General features: G+C 41.3%; 1 protein-coding gene across 5 annotated transcripts in view; it reads right to left on the bottom strand.

Annotated features, from left to right (window-relative positions):
* The window catches only part of LOC139988843 (uncharacterized), a 76,412-nt gene that overhangs the window by 31,962 nt on the left and 22,868 nt on the right, over positions 1–21,582 (bottom strand). For 4 of the 5 annotated variants that reach the window (XM_072006616.1, XM_072006618.1, XM_072006619.1 and 1 more), the window contains exons 2-3: positions 8,324–8,759; positions 4,225–4,368 (exon numbers count right to left, since the gene is read on the bottom strand). In XM_072006616.1, the coding sequence (XP_071862717.1) occupies positions 4,225–4,368; positions 8,324–8,666 (487 nt within the window). In that variant the 5' untranslated portion in view covers positions 8,667–8,759. Of the gene's footprint in view, positions 1–4,224; positions 4,369–8,323; positions 8,760–9,221; positions 9,344–21,582 lie in introns of those variants that run through there. The other variant, XM_072006620.1, reaches the window with a different exon arrangement.

Below are 21,582 nucleotides of genomic sequence, written 5' to 3'. Positions count from 1 at the left end.
AAGACTCAAAAAACTTTGTTATCCGCAGTACTTTAAAGCACTTTAACTAATGTCTCGGTGTTTAGACGCCGAACGTGTAACGATGAGCTGACCACGAGGGACCTTCAGTTTTCAGGTGGATACCGAACAACCAAAACCGTGTTGAAATAAGCGCAGTACGACTACGAATAAATCAAAGTGTTAAATCGAGCAAAGGTACCCGAAGCTTTTGTTTTCAATCCCTCGGTCCAATTACTTTATCCCTAACTACGATTTATAGAACAATCCGCGAAGACTTCAGTCAATTTTTCACATCCGCTGACTCTCGCGAAAGTCAGAGGCCCGCGCGATAACCGACAACACCACTGGGTTGCAAAAATCAATTTATGCCCCGACTTTCTCGCGGTAAAACTGCTCCACCGATGAATAATGTTCCCATCGGCGAAAACCTGTCTTCGAGTTACAGGTAGCAGTAACTCGTTTTGGCCGCCGCCGATCGACCTGTCGGAACGTTCGTGCGAAAAGCCAAACATCAGGACGCGATGCGACGTGCCATTCGATCGACATTCGACATTCCACGAGTCATTTATACGAATAATCTAGTTGTCCCGACTAAGGCTATGTACACACGGATGATGCGCCGTTGTTGCGATTTCGCAGCGGGGACGCTTTAGGATTTGACGGGATTATGGTTTTAACGATGGAATATACGCGTGGCATGCAACCCGACTATTAGAAACATGAAAATGGAGATGTATTAGGTTGTCTTTCTTTCGCAAACGTGTTTTTTACAATAGTGAAGCTTCATACAAACGTGAAATCAAGTCTGTGTAATGTCACGGTGTTTATCTCAACAGAACAAAATGGATCGTACGTAATTCGACAAAATAATATAAAACGAAAAACGTTGTATATTATTCTTTGTCATAAAACGAAAGAAACTTCTCGGACAACCTAATAAAACAATTTACAGTAAACACTGTCTCTTTTAGAAGAAAGAAACATCTATTGGTAATGGTATTTATTTGCCCATTTACATGATCCTCGTAGCTAAATAGCATCTTAATTGAGGATCCTTAAGCGTATAGAGACTTAAAGAAACGAAAAATTGAGGAATAGAAGATGATCAAAAGTATAAATTTTCGTGGCCAGGTAACTGTTTTAAAACACCATGCGTCGCACATTGATCGGACTTTAATTAACTAAATTACCAACTTTCCCTTTACAAGAAAGGGTGCATCTATTAAGTTTTATATATAGAAAATATTGTTAAATCATAGAAGCTATAATCGTTTAGTCAACAGCATAGAATCATCCTGTTACCCGTTTGTACATCAACTTATCCGCAACTTGCGATCACGCAACATGAAATGCCACAACGTGACGATTGGCATTCGATGTGGCGCGAACCATCCATACGAATGGTCTGGTTGGCCCGACTAAGTCGGAAAGAACGATTCCTCGTGTTCGTAGAGGAGTGGGTGTATTCAATGGCACGGTGGATGTCGCATCAGAGCGATTGCATGAGCATCCTATCGTCGGAGTATCTTGCGATATTTTTTCCCTCGGCTTTTCTTTCCGTTTTGTCCCGTCGCCGATGTATCTGTGCGCATAGGAATATTTTTCCTCTCTCCTCCATTTTTTCTCTGTTTTCTCTTTATTCGATGCTATATGATGCACACAGGCGAACGTATTCATCGAGATGAGATGCATCCACGATGAAACGAGTCCGATTAGACGTAGACGCGCGCGATGGTCTCGTATCGCGGACCGCCAGCAGATCCGTATTTCTAATTACTCGTACATACCACAAGGTTTTAGTATCGAAATTCGAAGCGATCCTACCGAGGTTCCGCGTGAAGCCAGGTAAACCAGGCCTTGATTCGGCGAGGATGACGTTCACGAACGGAGTTCTTCGCTCCCGTTACGATATTCGACGCGAGAATTACATGAACCTGTCGATTAGAGGGAACGTCCGTGAACTGTGGAATATTAACGAGGAAGATGAAACGTGTACAAGCGATGAAAGAAACAATAGAAACACGTTCAAGTAACGAAAGAAAGATGAAGATAATACGAGTATCTTTATTATTATTTATAAAGTGCAAAACCGGTTCCAATTAATTTTTTAAATACATTATTTGAAGAAGCTACAACGGTTAAAGTAGATCGACTTGTATTCACGAGTCGCGCTGAAGCTGACGAAAGAAAACTGTTAAATATTCGCAAACTATTAAGTAAATCTGCGACAAGTAAGCAAACGATAAGAAAACGAAGTAAAGAACGTGTTGCAACGACTGCAAATAGAAACTAAAGAAGCAAAGTATGGACTTGTGTCGGCAATTAAGATTTCAAACAGGAACGAAGATATTTAAAGATAAATAACGTGTATCTATGTGATCTGGATGTTATGAAATCTGGCTACCAGTGTTGAGAAGTTAAATGATTCTTGATATTCATAATGGTGTAAATTATAGGAGTTCGCTCGCGTTTCGTTATTTCCAACGGGTCGTATAGTTAATAAAAACCCTGTCAACGAGATAAAATCTTTCACGAACAAGCCGTTCGTCGACGTGAAACGAACTACCTACCGCGCGACGATAGACGTTACATAGAGAGAGAAAATTTTACGCGCCATAAACACGACTCGCAATTGACGACGACAGCTTTCGGATTCGTCATGGGAAATGAGCCGTCGTTGTTTGTTTACACGTACAAGTAATTCCGCGAAACACAGATTCCATTTGAATAAAGGCTCCTCGCGCGAGATTGTGGCCATTGCTACATTACTTGGAATTTCAATGTACCATTCAAATCGGAAGTTCATAACATCGAAATTAACAACGACTAAAGTACAAAGAAGCGCCCGTATTTCTACCGAAGAAATTAAAAAGAAATGGACGAAATAACGTACATTTGTACAAAAGCAAACTTTTCAAAAATCATACGCCATCGTGAATCTATAAAATTTCTACTAAGAATCGAATCAACGAGTTGACCGGTTCGATCACTGTGCCGGTTTCAGTGTGAAATTTGTGCCTTTTAGTACCGTGAGAAAGCACGATCGTAAAGCGAAGAATCAATTGTATCGCGATAAAAGAAATTTCCTTTTTGGCGATGGAGGAATCAGCAACAGGTCCCGATACTCTTATATGAACCCTGTGTATTGTGGCGAAAAAGTACGGCGAACTCGAGAGCATCGCTCCTTGGCGCGGAAACCAATATCTACTTCCATTGCTCCAACCTCGCCTCGGTTCACTTAACGAAGCGATCGACATAAACAACAACGAGCGCGGTTTAATTTTCACCGAAAATTTGCGTCTTATCCGTTCGAGATATCTTCCACCATCCCGCCTCTTTTAAAAGGGTAAAGAAGCATCGAGGAGGCTGACAAGATTTCGGTCGCGATACGGCCCCCGATTTGGTCCTTAAGTTTCAACGAATCTCGTGATTAGACATCGGAACGATAGGAAGGTCGGATCGGATATGCCGCCAAGAATTTCAAGCCACACGCTTCGAAATAAGAACGAGCGAACGAAACGACCGTCTGCCGCTTTTCTGGCGTTATAGGCGAACGAAAAGGGGTAAAAGTGTGTAACGATGGGAAAGGGTTCTCGGGAAGAGAGAAATGGATTTAGCTTAATAAAGAGGCTCCACTCACGAACATTCTCCCCATTGTTGGACGAGAGAACACTTCTCGAAAATTACCCGCAATTAAGGCGATGCCGTTGGGCAGAAAGGTTGTAAGTGGGCCAACGTGGTTACACCAACGAACGAAACTTGCGACATTCGCCGGTGGTTCGGTTATCACCTTCATCCACGAATCCACCTGGCTATCCTTATTTGTTCCACGTTCGTAAACTATAACCACAGGATCGTAACAACAACGGAACGATTTACGTGCGGGAGTGGTGCAAGGGACTCGTGTTGCGCTCCACTCGAACGTGTTGCTAATGAATTTAGCCAGGTGATTGGAAACACCGTTACGAATTTTAACGAACCTCCGTGCTCGACCCGGTCGCCATGCGCTTTCGTTTTCACAGTATCGTTGAATATTAATGGGAAGTTTTCGATTAACGCCACGTTCTACCGTGGTTCTCGGCACATTTGTCTATTTTGTCACACGCCACGTTTACTTTGCCTTGTTTCCATAGCCGAATTAATAGAATAGCGTGACGTTTCTTGGTTTCAAAATGGGAAAGTTTTTTCTCGCAGATACATAGGTTTCGATATGTGTGCGCTTACCGTCGATATCAATTTCCTGTAGCATCGTGCGTAGTTCTTCAGCCCTTGCGAACTGTCCGAGCGAGCGCATCACCCTGCCGAGTTCCTCCTTGGTGATGCTTCCGTCTCCGTCCTTGTCGAATAGTCTGAAAGCTTCCCTGAACTCTACAACAGCGAAATTCAATGCGATTAATAAAACACGCACCCCTTCGTTCCAACTTTCTTCTTTTCTCGATGAATAATATTCAAAAAAGTTGCATCGTAGAAAGGAAAGATTAAAGGCGACAACTGGCAAGTGGCGAAACGCGTTCAAGAAACGTGCTGCATAGCGGCACAAAGCGGAGTTTCCTTCCGGTCTTAATGCGTCATCCCTCGACGCAATCACGTGGCGATTCTTTAATTAGCTCCGATTCAACGACCGTATTTTAATACCTTTTTCTCGCAGAGTGCAATATTAAAATATCTATTATTCTGAAACACTATCGTTCGATCGAGCAATATATACAACAAAGGAAATAATGAAAAGCGATTAAGACGCTAGTAGCCCCAAGGCTAATTACGCTGACAGTAGCACAATCAAAGAACTTGGATTGCAATGAATCGCAAGTCACGAAGACGAGTCGAAAATAATCGTAAAATCCGCAACCGTCTATCGACTCTTTTTTTCTTTCTTCGTTCCGTAGGGTTAGAAAGATCGGACGTTCGAGCTGATTAAACAGTTCGGTCGATAACATTCCGCGATGTTTGATGCCAGTGGCGAGCACGATGAGAAGGGACAAGCTTGGTCGGACTTGGATCGTCGGTGCTTGACTCGACCGTTTAATAGCCTCGTTTCACGGCCCATTGATTTTGTTCGTACCGGCGGCTATGGTTTTCCTATAAACACATTCTCTACCGGCGTATCCACGCGCTATTGTGCTGCAACTAGCGGCAGTCCGAGATAGAGAGAACGAGTGAGAGTGAAGCCGGAGGATGCCCGCGATTTCGCGCTAATGGGTAACGACGAAGAAAAACCGCGCAGGAAGGAACGTCGACAAATAGATTTTGCTTAACCCGGTTACGGATTTGTGATTTTCCGATCTTTTTCTTTTTTTTTCGTAGTTTTATCCTGTACGAACGACAAGGAAACGATGCTGAGATAATTCGACAATATCCGAAAGAATTAACCCCTCGCCTTATAATATCGACACATCTGCAACAAGTTTGTAGTTCTTAATTATTAATATCGCTTCCATTTAGCGATAAAGATAAATTTCCTTCTCTTTGTCATTTTTAGATAATAGCCTTTGAATTTTTAGGATTTCTAATGAAATATTATACACCTCGGTTTAGGATTAATTTTTGTGCGTATCCGAAAATTGATATGAAATTCTTTAGACGCATTATTCTTCTGGCGAATCAACGATACGATATCAAACATTTTTATATCTAATACAATGTTACAACAGGAAATAGATAAAGTTCATTTAAATAGTTACTAAAAGACAGAGGTAAAGTAAGAGATTAAGGAACAAAGTATGGTTCTTTCCGATATATTTCGCGCGATAGTCCTTTCGAAGTTGTTTTTCAGGATTCGTCGAATTGGCGATATAAATAAGGACGCAGTTAAGTCGAAGATTAAACCATTAGTTTCCACGTGCTGCAGCTATCTCTTCGTTTCGATGGGCCTTGAACTGAGAGTAAACTTTCGACATTCGTCTCTGGAAAGAAGTAACGCGAGTAATTTCTCTCGGCAACGACCGTACATCGTATGAGGAGGATTTGCGCGAAACATGCGAATGGTATTCTATAGAAAGTAACCTGATCTTCGAACGAATAGCTAGGCATCTTTAACTGAGAATCGCACGCATAAAATGTTCTGGTATAAAGGATCTCTTTTAAAATATCAGACGAAACGGAAGTTACGAAGAAGCTTAAGTCAGCATTGACGCGCGTGTCGCTCTACTGTAAAGGGACCGGCATATTTCTGCGTTTCGCTTCTCTAATAAGCGATGTAGACGAGATTTCTTTGATCCAAAAATTCTGTTTGCGACATCCTTTTGCTTTTAACGTCGCGCTATCTTGCCATTGGACGAACCCTCGACCAACGTTTTAATCCTGTCTCTATAAAAGGATCTTGCAGTTGGAAAAAAGCGTTTGAAATTTGTCGAAGGTCCGATCATTAATTTGTAGCTGTATATCGTACCGTATAAAAATTTTATACCGAATCTTTTGCTAATTTTGTTGTTCGTTTGAAATTAATTTTTATTTCGATGTAAATCTTTTACGAAAGAAATTTTATTATGTAATTGAACGTTGCACCGACTTTCTTTACATTTCTATAATTAACGGTCTACATATAGAAAACGCGGGAAAAACACTGAAAAGAGTCGAGCTTAAGTATCGGTGATATTTCCTGTCAAAAACAAAACCGGTTAAAACCGTGGCGACAGTTCGGATTCTAAACGAATATACGTCACGAAGAACTATACTTCTGATTGCGCGTGACGCAAATGTCAAAAAAAGCAACAGCCGCGAAAGCATTGCAGTGTACCAATGAAATGACGGAAAAGCTGTTGGTTGCACCATCTTGTAGCTACATATTTGCGAATTTCTCTTCTGTTTTGACAACGCTAACGAAGTAGTGGCTCGTAACGATGGCTGAATACCATAAATGAAATACAAAACGGTTTGGTTGTTTCCAATTTGCGTGGAAAGATAAGCCGTGTAACAAAAACAATTCTTGGAATTTCTTTTGCTCAACGATTCGCTGGAACAAATGACTTTAAAAGGGATATGATATTGGAAATTTTAATTATCGTGTCTTTGCTCGGAATTATAAGGATATTATAATTAATTTTAATTAACTTGATAATAAGCTAATGAAACAAAAGGCGCGATAATATTTAAAACTTAATTCACAAACAATAAAATAAATTTTCATACGAAATTCGGCTCTGTATTTCTATCATATAACAGAACTAATTACAGATGCAATATATGAAAATTTTCTTTCATGTTATGGAAAATGACTGAAAAGTCATGGATGCGTTTAAAACGAGAGTCGTTTTATGTTTTCATGAATTCACTCGGATACTTCCAGCTCGGTTATTAAAGTAATAAATTTCGTTACACGGTTTAAATATATTCCTGGATCATGATTTATGTTTATTTCATCTCCGATTAAATATTCTCAAAAGTAATCCTACGAATAATATCCCACAGGTACATTCATTTCATCGCCACAACACCTTCCAAATTATAACACAAGAGCAGAGTTATACATTGTTGAGATACGTCAGATTAATTTCATATTAAGCTTTCCAACGCGATATCGTATTTAATCCTCGAAATTCAAACAGAAAGAAAATCTCTGTTATATTTGTTCCGAGCCATTAATATGGATAGAGTGTGACACCAACATAATTCTTCGAGTTCTCAGCTACGGACTTAGGATTATCTGTCTTTTAAAGATCGTAAAAATAAATCGAACACCACTCTACGTTTTGTCCATCGGTTCTCTTTTGCCTTCAAACAACCTATAGGTACCAGATTCGGCTACAAACGAATACCACTCCACTTTCTGCCCACTAATTTTCTCTTGTCCTAAAAACCTATGCCAGACTCGGCTGCAAGTGAAGCATCGAGAGCAAAAGTGGGCTAATTCTAATACTTGACAAGCTGAGTAATTTGTTGTTTACATAAGATCTACGCGAGGACAAAATATTAAGTCCGATAACTTTTTACCTTGTTGCGAATTCCTTCGCCTTTCTACGATTAATCTGTTAATCGGGTCATTTCCTTAATCAGAAATTTCTATAATTATAGAATCAAAAGTTAACTGCAGTTAGATCGATTTTAGTCCTCGCAAGCGGAAATACGATATAATTTATTTTCGACCAAAAAACGATAAGACAGATTAAACAGAGGAAGATCCATAAATTGAAAAATTATTATATCAAAAAAATTAGGAGTGCCAGTCACCAGTTAAGATCGTCTTCCTCAAATTGACAGCTTACTGCCGATTATTGGAATACGTAAATCAATACTCTGGCGTTAAAAAAAGACATAGTCCACTTGTGCGTCCACATGTCTCGAACCTGATTGCTACGACCGTTTGACAATCGTTAAACTAACTCACCTTTCATTTGAGATTTCGATATAGTAGGCGTCTTGCTGGACGATTCAGGAGCTGATCTCTTTGGAGACGCGGGCAAGGAAAAGAGAACGTTCGTTGACAGCTTGGTGGCCTCCGTGGACGACGAGGCCGACAAATATGTGGAGGACGACGTGGCCGTGATCGGGCAAGTCGCCGAATGGGGCTGTGGGGCCTGTTGCCATTGCCAACGACATTGCTGCCGTTGGTCTGTCGCGCTGGACGATATCGATGCTTCTGATTCCACGGGCACAAATGGCATTGCCATTGACGCGACTGTCATCGTCGACGTCGACGTCGACGTTGTCGGTGTGGTCGTCATCGTCATCGTTATCGTGGCCGCCGACGTCCTCGGCGAACAGCTGCTCGTTGTTCCTTCTTGTCCCTCGCTGTTCGCTACTGTCCCGCTGCTCTGTCTCGTCTGCAAACGTTTTAAATAAACACACTCGTGAGAACAACCGTCTGATCGCTTGTTCGTCTTTTATACGCCAGAGTTTCAGGAATTTGTAGAGAGAAAATGCTTAGGAAAATGGTAGAAAATCGTCGAGATTTTACGGTTTTTATTTGCGAATATAGAGTGCAATTACGCGAGACAAAGCGTGGCAAATAAAGGAGACGAATGAATTTCGTGGGTAACGATTTAACGTTCTCTGATGGTCGATGAATCGAGCTAGCTCGCTAGCCACAGGTGGCACGACGCGCGTTACGATGGACAGACAGTTCACCGCGACACAGAAGACACAATAGAGCGGATCTGGATAAAGCTACGTGAAAAAGAAAATCGGAATTATGTGTTCTAATCGAAGAAAGACGCATCTATTGGCTCGTTCTTATAACACGCAATTCCATCGATGATTTTGCACGTTGGCCCGAAGCGCATTACCAGAATTTAATAATAAAAAGATAACGTGGACGGACAGTTTGCGAGAAAAGAACTGAGTGAACTCGGACGGAACTGGAGTGAAAAATATACAGGAATCGGATAACGATCACGAAGTGGCAGGTATTCGCTGTTTCGCGGTTATGAACTTGGAGACACGTCCCGCAGGCGTATCAGCGTACAAAGTTTATCGGTCGCGTGGTTTAGAAGCTAGCCACGAACGTGTTTTTGCGCTGTTCACGGTAATCGTGTCTCGTTGCAGCTACGAACATCGATTGAACGCCTTGATGGTCGGCTTGACATTCAGCCTCCTCTGTGCGAGATATATCGTCGACAATATCAACAGCCGAGTAATTGATGGCAGTAATTGATGCGATTCGTAACAGAAACATCGATTGGATTTCGATTGGGAAACGCTCTTGTTAAACTCTGGCAATTTAGTTTATTAAATTGGCATAAAATTGGTCGCTTCTCTTTTCTGATTAAAATAATCTCATCGAAAGCTGCCTGTATTCTTCTTTCCTACATAACACCGTCCCAGTTTTTAAACTTAGAAATTTTAATTTCTAATCTCCAAAATTAAGAAATTTTATCGCGCGGAACTTTATCAACGAAAGTAATTGAGACGTGGATTTAATAACCGCAAGAACAGCCATAGAATCCTTACTCCGAGACTTGATTTATGAAGAGAAAAAGCACACAACGGTTGAAAGTATCTCGAACGTCAGGACGCAAGTTACGACGCGTTTAACTCTGTTTAGAAACTGCCAGGTTCCGTGGTATTTCCCGCGACAATAAAAGAAGCTCGAGCCGGCGGCTTTTTTTCCCTGTCAGTTCGACACAACATACACACGTCACAGCGATAAACCTCGGATCAGACGACTCGCCAAATTGCTGCGTTTTTGCGAGCGGAATGAGAGAGCCGTCGCTCGGGGCGCGAATCGACCCTAATCTTCCGCTGAGATCCAGTTCGCGTATCGCGACCACTATAAATTTCGTATTCTCGCTCAGAAAGAAACGGCCGATCATAAAATCGTAATTTTCGCAGGCAAACAGTTTCTTGCCACGATATTCAGGATAAAAAAAACGGATTAAATTTTTCTTAACGCACGAGCGATCGATAGCTCAACGGAAAAACCACGGTGATCCGAGCGGACAAGAAGAAAGACATCCAATTTATTGAATTCCGTGCAGCTTTCTCGCAACTGACATAGATGGCTAGGACGAGAATTACGCGGACCACACTCCAGCCAGGACTCTCGAATTTTAAAATCAACCGACAGGAAAAGTTTCGCGAATTTGGTAACAAAAGAACGTGGAACGAGCTCTCGAGGTTCCCTTTTCTTTTCTATTCATTTATTTTCATCTGCATAGCCATCGGTAAAAAGACAGTGGCAAAATCGGATTCTCGTTAACTCGTCACGCGTTCCCGATCGGTCCTGACATTTTTGTGCTCGGATTCGACGTTTCCTCGGATGGTCCGCCGATTTAAATTACATTTTATCGGTGCCACCCAACGTGGATAAGGTGACCGTAGCCTATTTCACTGGATTAGATTTCAGATTCCGGTCGAGATCTACCAACGAATATTTCTCCTCTTTACTCGTCGTCGCTGACCACTACATAAAGGGGAACGTCTTCGATACGTAATTATAAAAGCGGTTTTAATCCTCTTCGTAATCGCCCGTTAACTATCCCTTCGTTTTTCCGATTAGCCGTTATCGAACGTTGTCTTTAATTAGCCGCATAATTAAAATTCCTGCGATCGTAAACGGACAACTGACACTATCGTATAAAAATAACCCACGAGCAACCTGCATTTTCGAAACTACGTAACAAGCGTTTGTCCCTCTAACCAATCACTATTTCTTCTGGAGGCAAAGTCACATGCCACGACCGTAGAAACCACAATGAAACAAGGAAATCGGAAAACAAGGTAGATGGGCGCGTGACCAGAAAAGGAACCATTTTGTCCGTTGCAATCTATCATGTAGATAATTCAATTACGACCATCCCCTACAACCAGACGGTCCATTATCCAGTTGATTAATGAAACAACAGCGGGGTGGGCGATACGCGTAATGTTTTGACCGGTGGACTTTCAGCCAGAAATTGTATCATTGCCGATCGTTTCTAATGTCGTGTCAGTTAAGCTCGAAGAAATTTTACCGTAGCCACACAGATTATCCGTCTCGCTCTACCGAGTGTATCCTTAGCGAATCATCAATCGATTCACATTTCGTATTCTTTTAGTCGCTGGATGAATTGGTAATACACATTGCATCGTTGAAAGCCTTTTCAACTCAGAGCACGCTCTTAATTCGTTTCTCGATATTTCCTCGTCGAGGGGAAACTTCATTAGCGGCAACGACTACGCCAATTGACCGGCTTATTACTCGTCAACTGGAAGAACAGGTGGAAGAGCGGCGAAGAGAACGTCGTTATGTTACCGTTGTTCGCAGCCGTGGCTATTATCGCTGTGCCAGTCATATCAGCCTAGTTCTTCATATCGAGACTTGGCTCGGGCTAAAAGAGTCACGAAATTCGTCCGAGGGCACGAAGATCGCTTGGACGACGCGACCGTTCTAACTCGATTAAGTCTCGTAATAAACGTGCCGCTTAATTAACTCGTCTTAGCAGCGAGCATCTGGTCGAACGGTCGAAGCATCGAATACTTAACAGATCGACGGACAATTAGATGGGTATAAGGAACTTAACGATCGCAATGGCCGATGCATGAATCTTGCCGCAGGATCGTGGAATGTTGGTGGCGATTAAAAGAACGCTTTCTTTGAATACCGATGAGAGGACGTCGCAAAATGGAATGCCTGATGCTATAGCGCGACTCAGGTCTCGCGGAATTTTATGGGTTAAGACGTTTTAATTAAAACGTGCGATCGGAGACTTCCGCTGAAAATCGCGCGATCTGAAACGTTCGCTCAAAATTATGCGAATTTCGTTGAATTTGAGTGTGGATCGAAGTAAACAAGCGTCATGGAAACGCGTTCCTTGCAGACTTGTAATTATATACCGCTGTTAATCGTTTGCTTTACGAAAATCGTGTCAATTAACGCCAAAGGGTGTTTGTATAGCGCGTTTGTAAAACGCGTGAAGCGAATTTCGAGAGTTCGTCGGAACGGTTGCGGAGAAACAGAATGGATGTGTTCACTGTGTAAATCAGTGCTGTAAGCATTAGGAACAAGCAACTAGCAAATGTAATTTTCGCTGAGGGAAGAATTACAGGGTAGGAGAAACAAGCACGATGCAACGACGCGAGAAACGTACAACGAGAAACATACGGCAGAGATACAAGATCGATGGAAAGGAATGGACCGAGAAAGAGAGAAGTTTACGAGGGTTAGGCCGTAAGCGCGATAGGACCTGGCACTCGATCACACTGTCTCGCATTTTGATTGAACGAGAAACGAGAAAACTTCGACTGACTTGAACGCGTGGCTGACGATTTGCATGCGACTATTACGTGGCGCAGCCTGCATACAAGAGATAGCGTTTTATGTTGCTATTAAACATTTAATTTTTCCTCGGATGAAATACCATCGGAGCGTCCAGGGAAGAAAGTATGTAGCTCGATAATTGATGTTCGATAACGAAGAAACTGCGATGTTTGCATTACAAATGGCCAATTACGAAGAAGAGAAATCATCTTACCAGATTTATACAGAGATAATATTTCGAAAGAATATCTCGCGAAATGTACGAGTACACAAGAAAGTTAAATGTCTTGACGTGAAATACGATGTTCTTAGCGCCAACTGAGCGTTAACTTCAAGGATATTTGCTTATACGTACGCATCTGGTGTTTGGAGTCTCGGGGGTTTGACTGCGACACGGCAAATTTCACCGATTCCATTCCGGATTAGTGCAATTTGTAGACATGTAGTTACCTTCCCGTTGTAGCGGTATAGTGATTCAATTTACATGGGGTAAACTGCTGCGACAAGCTTGTACCTTGGAAGCATGTAAGCAACCGCCTGCTCGACACTATTCAATCAACGAGGGACCAGCAGTTTCCCCGAGGATTCCTCCGGCACTCGGCCGAGTCAGAGAATCTTTCTAATATTCAAGAGCATTTCTCAAGATAACCAGATAAGACACATCCCGGTATATCAGGAACGAGGTACGCGGTTAAAGTATAAAACACCCTCGTGCGCTCTTGTCGCCCTTCTTCACGACCTTTCTCTCATTTTCAACCCTCCGCTCGTACAATTTCCACGAAGTCTCGAACCAAACGCGCTACAACCTGTCCTCAGAAGCTGAACTACAGCAACTGGCGAGTTCCGAACGATTTTACAACCTGAAACTCGCAACTAGAAACATTGTACGCAAAATTTGATCGCCGACCACGTACCGTACTCGTACTCGCTGAGTGCTAATTGGGAATGTACGGAATTACCAAGAATTAACCGATTAATCGACACGCTGGGAAAGGGAGAGAAACGCGTTGAGGGCGAACTCGTTAGCGCTGCGGCTGACCGCCCGTTTACGACCGATTTCACGCAAACGCGTCGCTCTGCGCCATAATTCAGCTTATGAGAAAGGAAATGATCGCGCGACGGCACGGTTGCCCGTGTTTGTGCTAGCTATTAAGCGCCGATTTCGTTTTCAATTCATTGCCAGAGGAAAACCATGGAACACACACAGTTTACGATTCATATTATATAGGCCATCGTGTAGGTTAGGCTCCGTTAAAGGAAGAAAAATAATTCTTTTCCTCGATAACAAACCGATATCTGTAGTAATCGATCGAACGACAACATTTTACGCTCTCGGTAAGGGTCGAGAGAACAGCCATCGCGATTTTCTTTCACGCGGGATGAAAATTTATCTTTCGACGACACATTCTTCGAAGAGAAGAAGTACGGTTAGGATAGGAATAAAGAGAAAGAGGTCGATCGAAAGAAAACACACGATCTATTCATCGTCCAATAATACCGCGTGCCTTTTCCTCGCCTCTTCTATTAGCACACCTTTTGATGAAACATTAATTTTTAACAAGATGCCGTTCCATGAACTTTCACTAAAATTTCAACGATACATAACAAATTCACCGAAACTATTCTCGTTTCTTATTCACCTTGCTACAGACACGTTTCGTTTTTATTTCCCTGCAACTAAATTTTTATTTATAGGAGAGTATTAAAGAATTATGTTCGTGAAAATAGTAACTGTGCTACGAGCCATAACAATAAAGCATCTAGACTAAAATTGATCGACGAAACGCCTGTGGAATACGGCTAATTCACGTCCTTGTTCTCTCGATACAATGGTGTGATTATTCGCGACAGATCAATGACACGCGTTCATTGCCCCGTCCATTAAATTCCTTGTACCATTTAGTGTGATCGAAAAACCCGTTAATCTTCGCATTCACGTATCTCGTGAACCTTAGAGACGAATTGGAACAGGAATATATGATCGGGTTTCCAGGCTGCCAATGAATGCTCCATCCGCGTGGGATTTGAACGTTTTTCGCGAATCCCTCGAATCACGGCCTAAGTGGAAACACGAGCTTACGTGACAAGTACGATGATATTCTTGAGAAGAATTTAGCATCGTTTCACCCATTTGGTTCCGGGTGGGAGTAACGGCCGAGATTTATATTCTTGTAGTAGGTGTAGCGCGATATTTTCTCTCCAGGGACTTTCACCCAGCGAAAAGTAGGTATGTGTTTCCAACCGTAACGTGCTTGAAGCTTTTCGAAAAGCCTCCTAACGCACGGTTACGTCTTACCGGGAACTCCCAGCACGGTTGGATCAACGTGCACAAAGCAAACGGGCGAAGAAAAGAGCGGGCCAAAGTGTGGCTAGCGCATACAGCGGCGGCAACGGTTCCGTAATACGACGAACACCGCAGGAGCGCTTAAGTTTTCTCATTTAATGCTGCCGCCGGTACTCCATCTATCTCAAAATCGTTCGTATCTCGTTTCAAATTCGTTAGAATTAACGAGGAAGAAGGAAGCAACGCATCGAGCTCGGGAAGCGAGAAACGCATCTACTTCGGTGCACAGAGACATTCTGACAGCGTCTTGGAATTTCCAGCCATCGTAAATTTCACTCAACGGCGAAATATGTATATATACGTGTATAACGTAGGTAGGGACAGTAAAAAATGAGTATAACGAATTGACTGAGTGCGCTTTGCGCAGCGATGAAACTTAAAATTTCATGTCAGCCACCTTGTGAAACTTGAATATGCAAATTAGAACTAATAGAGAATAGGCTAGCGACGTAAGTAACTGGCAAAGTTTTGGACAGACTCGGGTTAATATCGGAACGTTTTATAAAACGTTTTAAAGAGAAACGAGAGATCCGCGTTTATGTTTTCTTCACGTTCGCTGTATCGAATAGAAAAAAGAGAGGAGCCACGATAAAATTTGAAAATGTCGCTGCGTCGGCTACGCTTCGCATTACGGGTGCTTGCCTTTCGCTCTATGGTGAAAAAAATTCGTTAGCCCCGTCGAATTGTTCCGAAGGAGCTCGCGAAAATGGAAACAATGCAATGCGACGTGAGACTGAAAAGGAACGGACGGGTTGCTTATCGGTTAATTACAGCGGACGCAGTTGCTCGCTCGTTAATTGTTTAAAAGTGCTACGATTACCAAGGAGATTTTTAATTGCTGGCTGAAGTTCGTCCTCGAATGGAAACTCGAGCAGGAATTTACGGTTTACGAATGGCCTAGAAATTGTCAAGACGTTGATACGCACTTCTTCTGACTGTAAATACTTAGAAATTTTAGGATTTACGACGACTGTACGAATTTTATCAAAATTTAGAATCAGCGTTTATGAATTTGGAAAGTTATAAATTTAAATTACTTATTTAAAAAATTTCTTTGTAAAATATACACCTGTTGAAGTGTCACTATTGACATTATGTTAATACATTATGTTAATATCTCACATCCTAAAACGGCATCAAAGAGGAAACGTATTGTATTGAGTGTTGGAATAAAGCAAGGAATGCTTCAGAAGCTGAGAAGAAATAAGAAACTGTCGCAAATATTGCAAAAATCTATGACCCTTGCAAGATCTACGATTAATGGCACCAAAAATTAAAGGTGCAATTGGAAATTATTTCTGTGTCTCAACAAGTAGACAAATGTCAACGAAATTGAGAAATAAGTACATCTGGACTCTGTATAGTTATAGTTTATGTTGATAAATTAAAAGTAAAGGAATATCAATATTTAGCCACGTATAGCTCAGAAAGATTGGAAAGAAATTATATAATAATGCGCAATAAATTATCACTTTTTGTTGAAGTGGTGGCCACTTCTAAGAAAACTCTACATCAGGTCTTTAGTTTTCACAAGCACTGAAGCCATCGACAGCGCATAGACAAAAGACTGCGTCGAAGGCAAACCATAAACGGTACGCATGCAACGTTGGCTTCAGGGTTTTTCAGTCATAGGGTAACGCTGCTAGCGTGCGGATCTGGATCAGCTCAATTATATTCCGAACTTTGTACTGACACTTTAATATTCAAAATATATATATTTTCTATCTTACAATTTATCCACGCGTTCCTTTGTATTCACATACATCCAATAACCTTAACAACACCTTTTCTTTTTAAAATAATATACATTTTACATGTTACTACTCGAAATGATATCGCTAGTACTCGTATCAAGTTAAAGAAATCTTCTTTATCTGATACGAAATTAATTGTTACCAAATCAATAGGACATATAATTCCGTGATCTTCGATGATTATGTATTTCCACTTTATCGATGCATTAGCTCCTACACATAAATCAATTATCATGCTGTTTTATCAGACACACGTATAATAATTATAAAGTATAAAATCATTAAAGATTCTTTTATCTGTAACATTTGTGATTATGTTACACGTTGTAAAAAACAGATACTGTATCTATACCTGTATAAAAAAAAAAAAAAACCATGTTTAATCCTATACTTCCGTTTCTCGAAATGATATCGCACGTTACATAAAATTCAGACGTTCCGCTACGACCGTGCCACTAGCTGAAGCCTTCGGCAGATTTACCTATTCGATATTCATACTTTCGGTAAACCAAACGCGTGCTTCCCTCTACTTGCCACTGTTCTTTTACGACTATGCCTCGACCAAGAATTTTCCGGGTATAATGGTCGACGTTTCGCCATTCTAGCAATAGCAACGGCCCCGTTATTTTCTCGTCGTTGTCCGAAATAAAGCTACATTATCATTTTTCGCCGATAGAAGCGACACCGTATTTCTGCGAGGAGAACAGTCAAAAGACCGTAGGGCCGCAGCGGCGCGGCGTAAGTGGTATTTCACGATACACGAAACATTTGCATATTCAATCGATGGATATGCAGATGAAACGCGGCACGCCGATTGGGATCGAACAGTGAATGGGAGAAGGAAAAAAGAGGTTTAGGTTAGGTTACGTATATATACGTTGGGAAATATTCGCTGAACGCGATTGGAACGCAACGGAAATCGATGGCGCGATTTAATTTCTCGCTACTGGGTAGTTTAGAAAAAAAAAGAAAAAAGCTTCGATCTCCTCCAGCGCATCAGCATTGTCGAAAAATTCAATTGATTATCGTCGTTGCTGTTGGTTCTTCTTCGCGACGTGGCAATAGAAAGCATCGTGTCAAAATCTCGATTAGGAAACTCGCCCTCGTTATCTACTAAACCAGATCGATGCATGTCGTGTCTTAAATGCCGCTGGCTATCGCCTTATCGCGATGTCCTTCGTGTTAATTGCCTTCGATATATCTCGTGTTTTCCCACTAATACTCGTGACATGTACCACGTAATGGCATAATGAATGACATTTACGAATGAACCAGTGTTATACCCGTCACGGCATCGCCGATGGGAAAACACACCCCGATGGCTTAAGTGTGACATTTGATTCAACGTAGATTAGAATTAGGAAATGTAGGATACAACACGTATGTATTACAGCACGATATGCGTTGCCTATGGGTATTGCCACAGTGTTTATCCGGTCAGGTCAATACCGTTTTGATAAAGTGAACGGTTTATCGACCAGACCTCTATTTGCTCAATAATAAAAAGACGTCGGCCGTTTTTTACTAGCAACGAGTGAACGTGTTAGTTATTCTATGACGAAATAAAATATCGTAATGTACATTCTGAAAAACTTATTACGCTGGTGCGCATCGTTACCCACGAAGATAACGCAAGGTTTATGCGCGTTCCCCGAAATTTTATTGTAGACAAGGAGATACGAGAAAGCGAGATTTAATTTACAAAATTGACTTCGTTTCCTGTGCTTTCTCAACGTGCTACGCGTAAATCACGAACAACCAACTTGAAATGCTCTTAAATTTCATTAAAACTCGTCGATAAATGGCGGATCGTTATGATGATCGGTATCTTTATAGTTATATCGATTTTGTCTTCGCTCCCGCGGCTTTCTCTTCGAAAATACTCTATTTACGACGAATATTCGATAAACGAGCCTGGCTGTCTTAAATTTATCACGATCTCTTTGCAACACCAGCGATCGGACCGTCATATATAAATAACTAAAGATAAAGTGTCGTCAAGATAAATAACATCGCCACCTTAATCTTTTCTTTTATATCTCATCCTCGATCAACAACGGACGTGTTATATGTGAAGGTATATTTATCTTTGAAGTACATATATCCGAATCGATCGATCAAAGTGAACAATGTAAGTTCTAAAAATCAGAAGAAAATATTGCAATCGTAAGAATTCATCTTTTATCACTTTCCCCGCCACTTCCTTTTTTCCTTTTTTTCTTTCTTTCGACCGTATAAAATGGAAACAGGATCGAGAATTCGGTCGATTGGATTCCTGTCTGTCTTCTGGGCGTCTGCCATAAAGAACGCCTAAATATAATTTAATTTCCACTTTTGCGAATCTTATTGTTCCACGGTAAAGCCTTCATTATACGAAACGCGAAATCTCTGTCCCCTTAATTTCCCAGGGCCTCTTGCATATTCCTCGCTAATCCGCCAGCTACCCCTCGCGATACGTTTCTCGACGATCGCAAATTTTTCAGCCACACTCCACCCCAGCGTTTCCTACGCCCACGAGAACCGAGACGCATACACGAGCGTCGCAGAAGTTTGGGAAGAAAGTTAGGACAATGAATAGAGTTACCATACGAAGTTACCTCGAAACGTCTTTTGGGTAGGCCGCGAGCAATACCGTGAATAACGAAACTGTTTTAAATAGCGACTCGTTTGCTTAATATATACAGAGTCGTAGTAACGGACAGATGTGCATTTACACGATGGATAACGTTGCGAGGACTATCTCTCAGCTATCATAATCTATCATTGATCTTGAAGGATGTTGTTCATCGAAGTTCGACAATACAAACGAAGCTGTACGAAGTCAAGGTATTCGAGAAGTTATCGTCTCGTTACGGATATTAATGACATTGAGTAAACTAATTATCCGTACAAATGCAGGAGTACGGTGCGGTTAATTAGAATACACGGTATTCAAATAGCGAGGCATGGTAAATGGGACGTGGCCGCGTGTATCGCTATAAAATAATTCGTAACGTGCTCCGAACGCCGCGATAGCACCTTGCTATTTGTCCAATCAATCGAATTAAATTCTAGAGCTAATTTTATTTGTTATTCGGTGAAATATCAATGAATACTTTCGTCGAATATTTTCTGTTAGCGTCCGAGTTTAATTGACAGTTCTGAAAGAATGGAGCAGAGAAATTAATAATCGATAGGAAATACGAGCTGGTTGATAAGTTGTTTTCGTCGAAAAACAGAGAAAAAGAATATATAGGTTGACGTTAGCACGTAGTGAGAACGAAAGAATTTTCATTTCAAAGGTGAAAGCGATCAAACGGAAGGATTCGATTTTGGGGGAGAGAGCGCGTGAAACATGAAGCAACTCGGACTCGAAACTCGCGGCCAAGTAGTCGCATTGAGCGCGCGAACAGTCAGAATATTTCCAAGAAAGCATGCTCCTTTGGAGCTTGGAAAACGATAGGAATCGTCGAATCCCGATACTCGAATTCGAAGTATCCAATAGTCGCCCGATCCGTGGATTTTCAACGCGCTTTGCACAAGATATTCTCGAATAAATCCGGACTGTTCGTGCGAGATCTCCATTGGCCTGAATCGAATCTAAATCCTAAATCGAACAATCTCTCTGAACCACAGCTGGAGAAGCAATCGGCGAAAAAATGCAAAAGAAAAATGAAATTTTGATGGTGCACGCGTGTGATATGAAAGCTCCTCTGGGTTTTGCGACGCGAGAAGATATATCTCGACAGGATATGAAAACCTATGAAATTTATGAGTCGATATCAATTAAACTCTTCGTCCTCGTAAACATTATGTCGTTTGGCCTGTTCTTCGCTTTACGATCTAGCAGAGAATAAATATACATCATGGATCGTTCCTTTTGCCACTAACTCGACGAAATATAACATTTTACGACGTCTTGTATTAAATGTGTTCGTTCTAATCGAAACACCCAGTATGAAGGCTTTGATCGACGATAAAAAGCAATAGCGAAAACAAGGAATAAAGGATGATCCTGGTCGAAGAATCGACGACACGCGGTATCTGCGTCGATATGCAAATTGACAAGGAAGAAGTATCGAAGCTTACAGGCTATTGTATGCTTCTGTTGCGCATTCCACCGGTACCGTTGTTTCCTACCTTTGAGTAGCTCGTTATAAGATGTGACATACAAAGCGGTAAATGGAATGCGTCTTGGCTATACGTTTCTTACTTTACGTAAGATGAAAGCAGATAGGTCAGCGTTGCAAGATTTCGTATATAGCGCATTGTTGACAGCACAATGCCTGCAGAAAGTATGAGTGCTGATAATTTTTCAAAATTATCTTATCGTACTCGATGCTTCGAAACAGAAATTAAATGTTTTAGCGAGTTAACAAGTTTCATATCGTGGAATATTCGTCATATTATCCTTTCTTTATCTTTTTACTCAATTTTTAAAATTGGAATCAAGAGCCTAAGCATTATAAATCAAACAGAAGTCAAGTGGGCGTATTGCAACGAACCACAGGAAATTTTTTCCTTTACGATAGGTACAAATTTAGAGAAAGCTCTGAACGAATTAAAATAATGAAACGTTCGCCTATTTCTTACAAATTACCACAGAAAATGGAATACTCTAATTAAATTCGACCTTCCACTACTCTATCACTTACTGTCTTCTTCAAGCCACATTCCTACATTTTCTCTGCGCGAGTATAAAAAGAACCTATTAAAGATTCGTTGTAAAGTACATCGCAAATGAATGAAGAAACGCTCAGGTGTTCTACCAAAGGAAAAATGCAAACTATATTTAGGCAGATATGATCTGCTAACGAAGAGATAAAGTACGT

This window comes from Bombus fervidus, chromosome 7 (genome assembly GCF_041682495.2).
Source record: "Bombus fervidus isolate BK054 chromosome 7, iyBomFerv1, whole genome shotgun sequence".
NCBI classification, from domain to species: Eukaryota; Metazoa; Arthropoda; class Insecta; order Hymenoptera; family Apidae; genus Bombus; species Bombus fervidus.
This window is presented reverse-complemented; position numbering and strand designations above follow the sequence as displayed.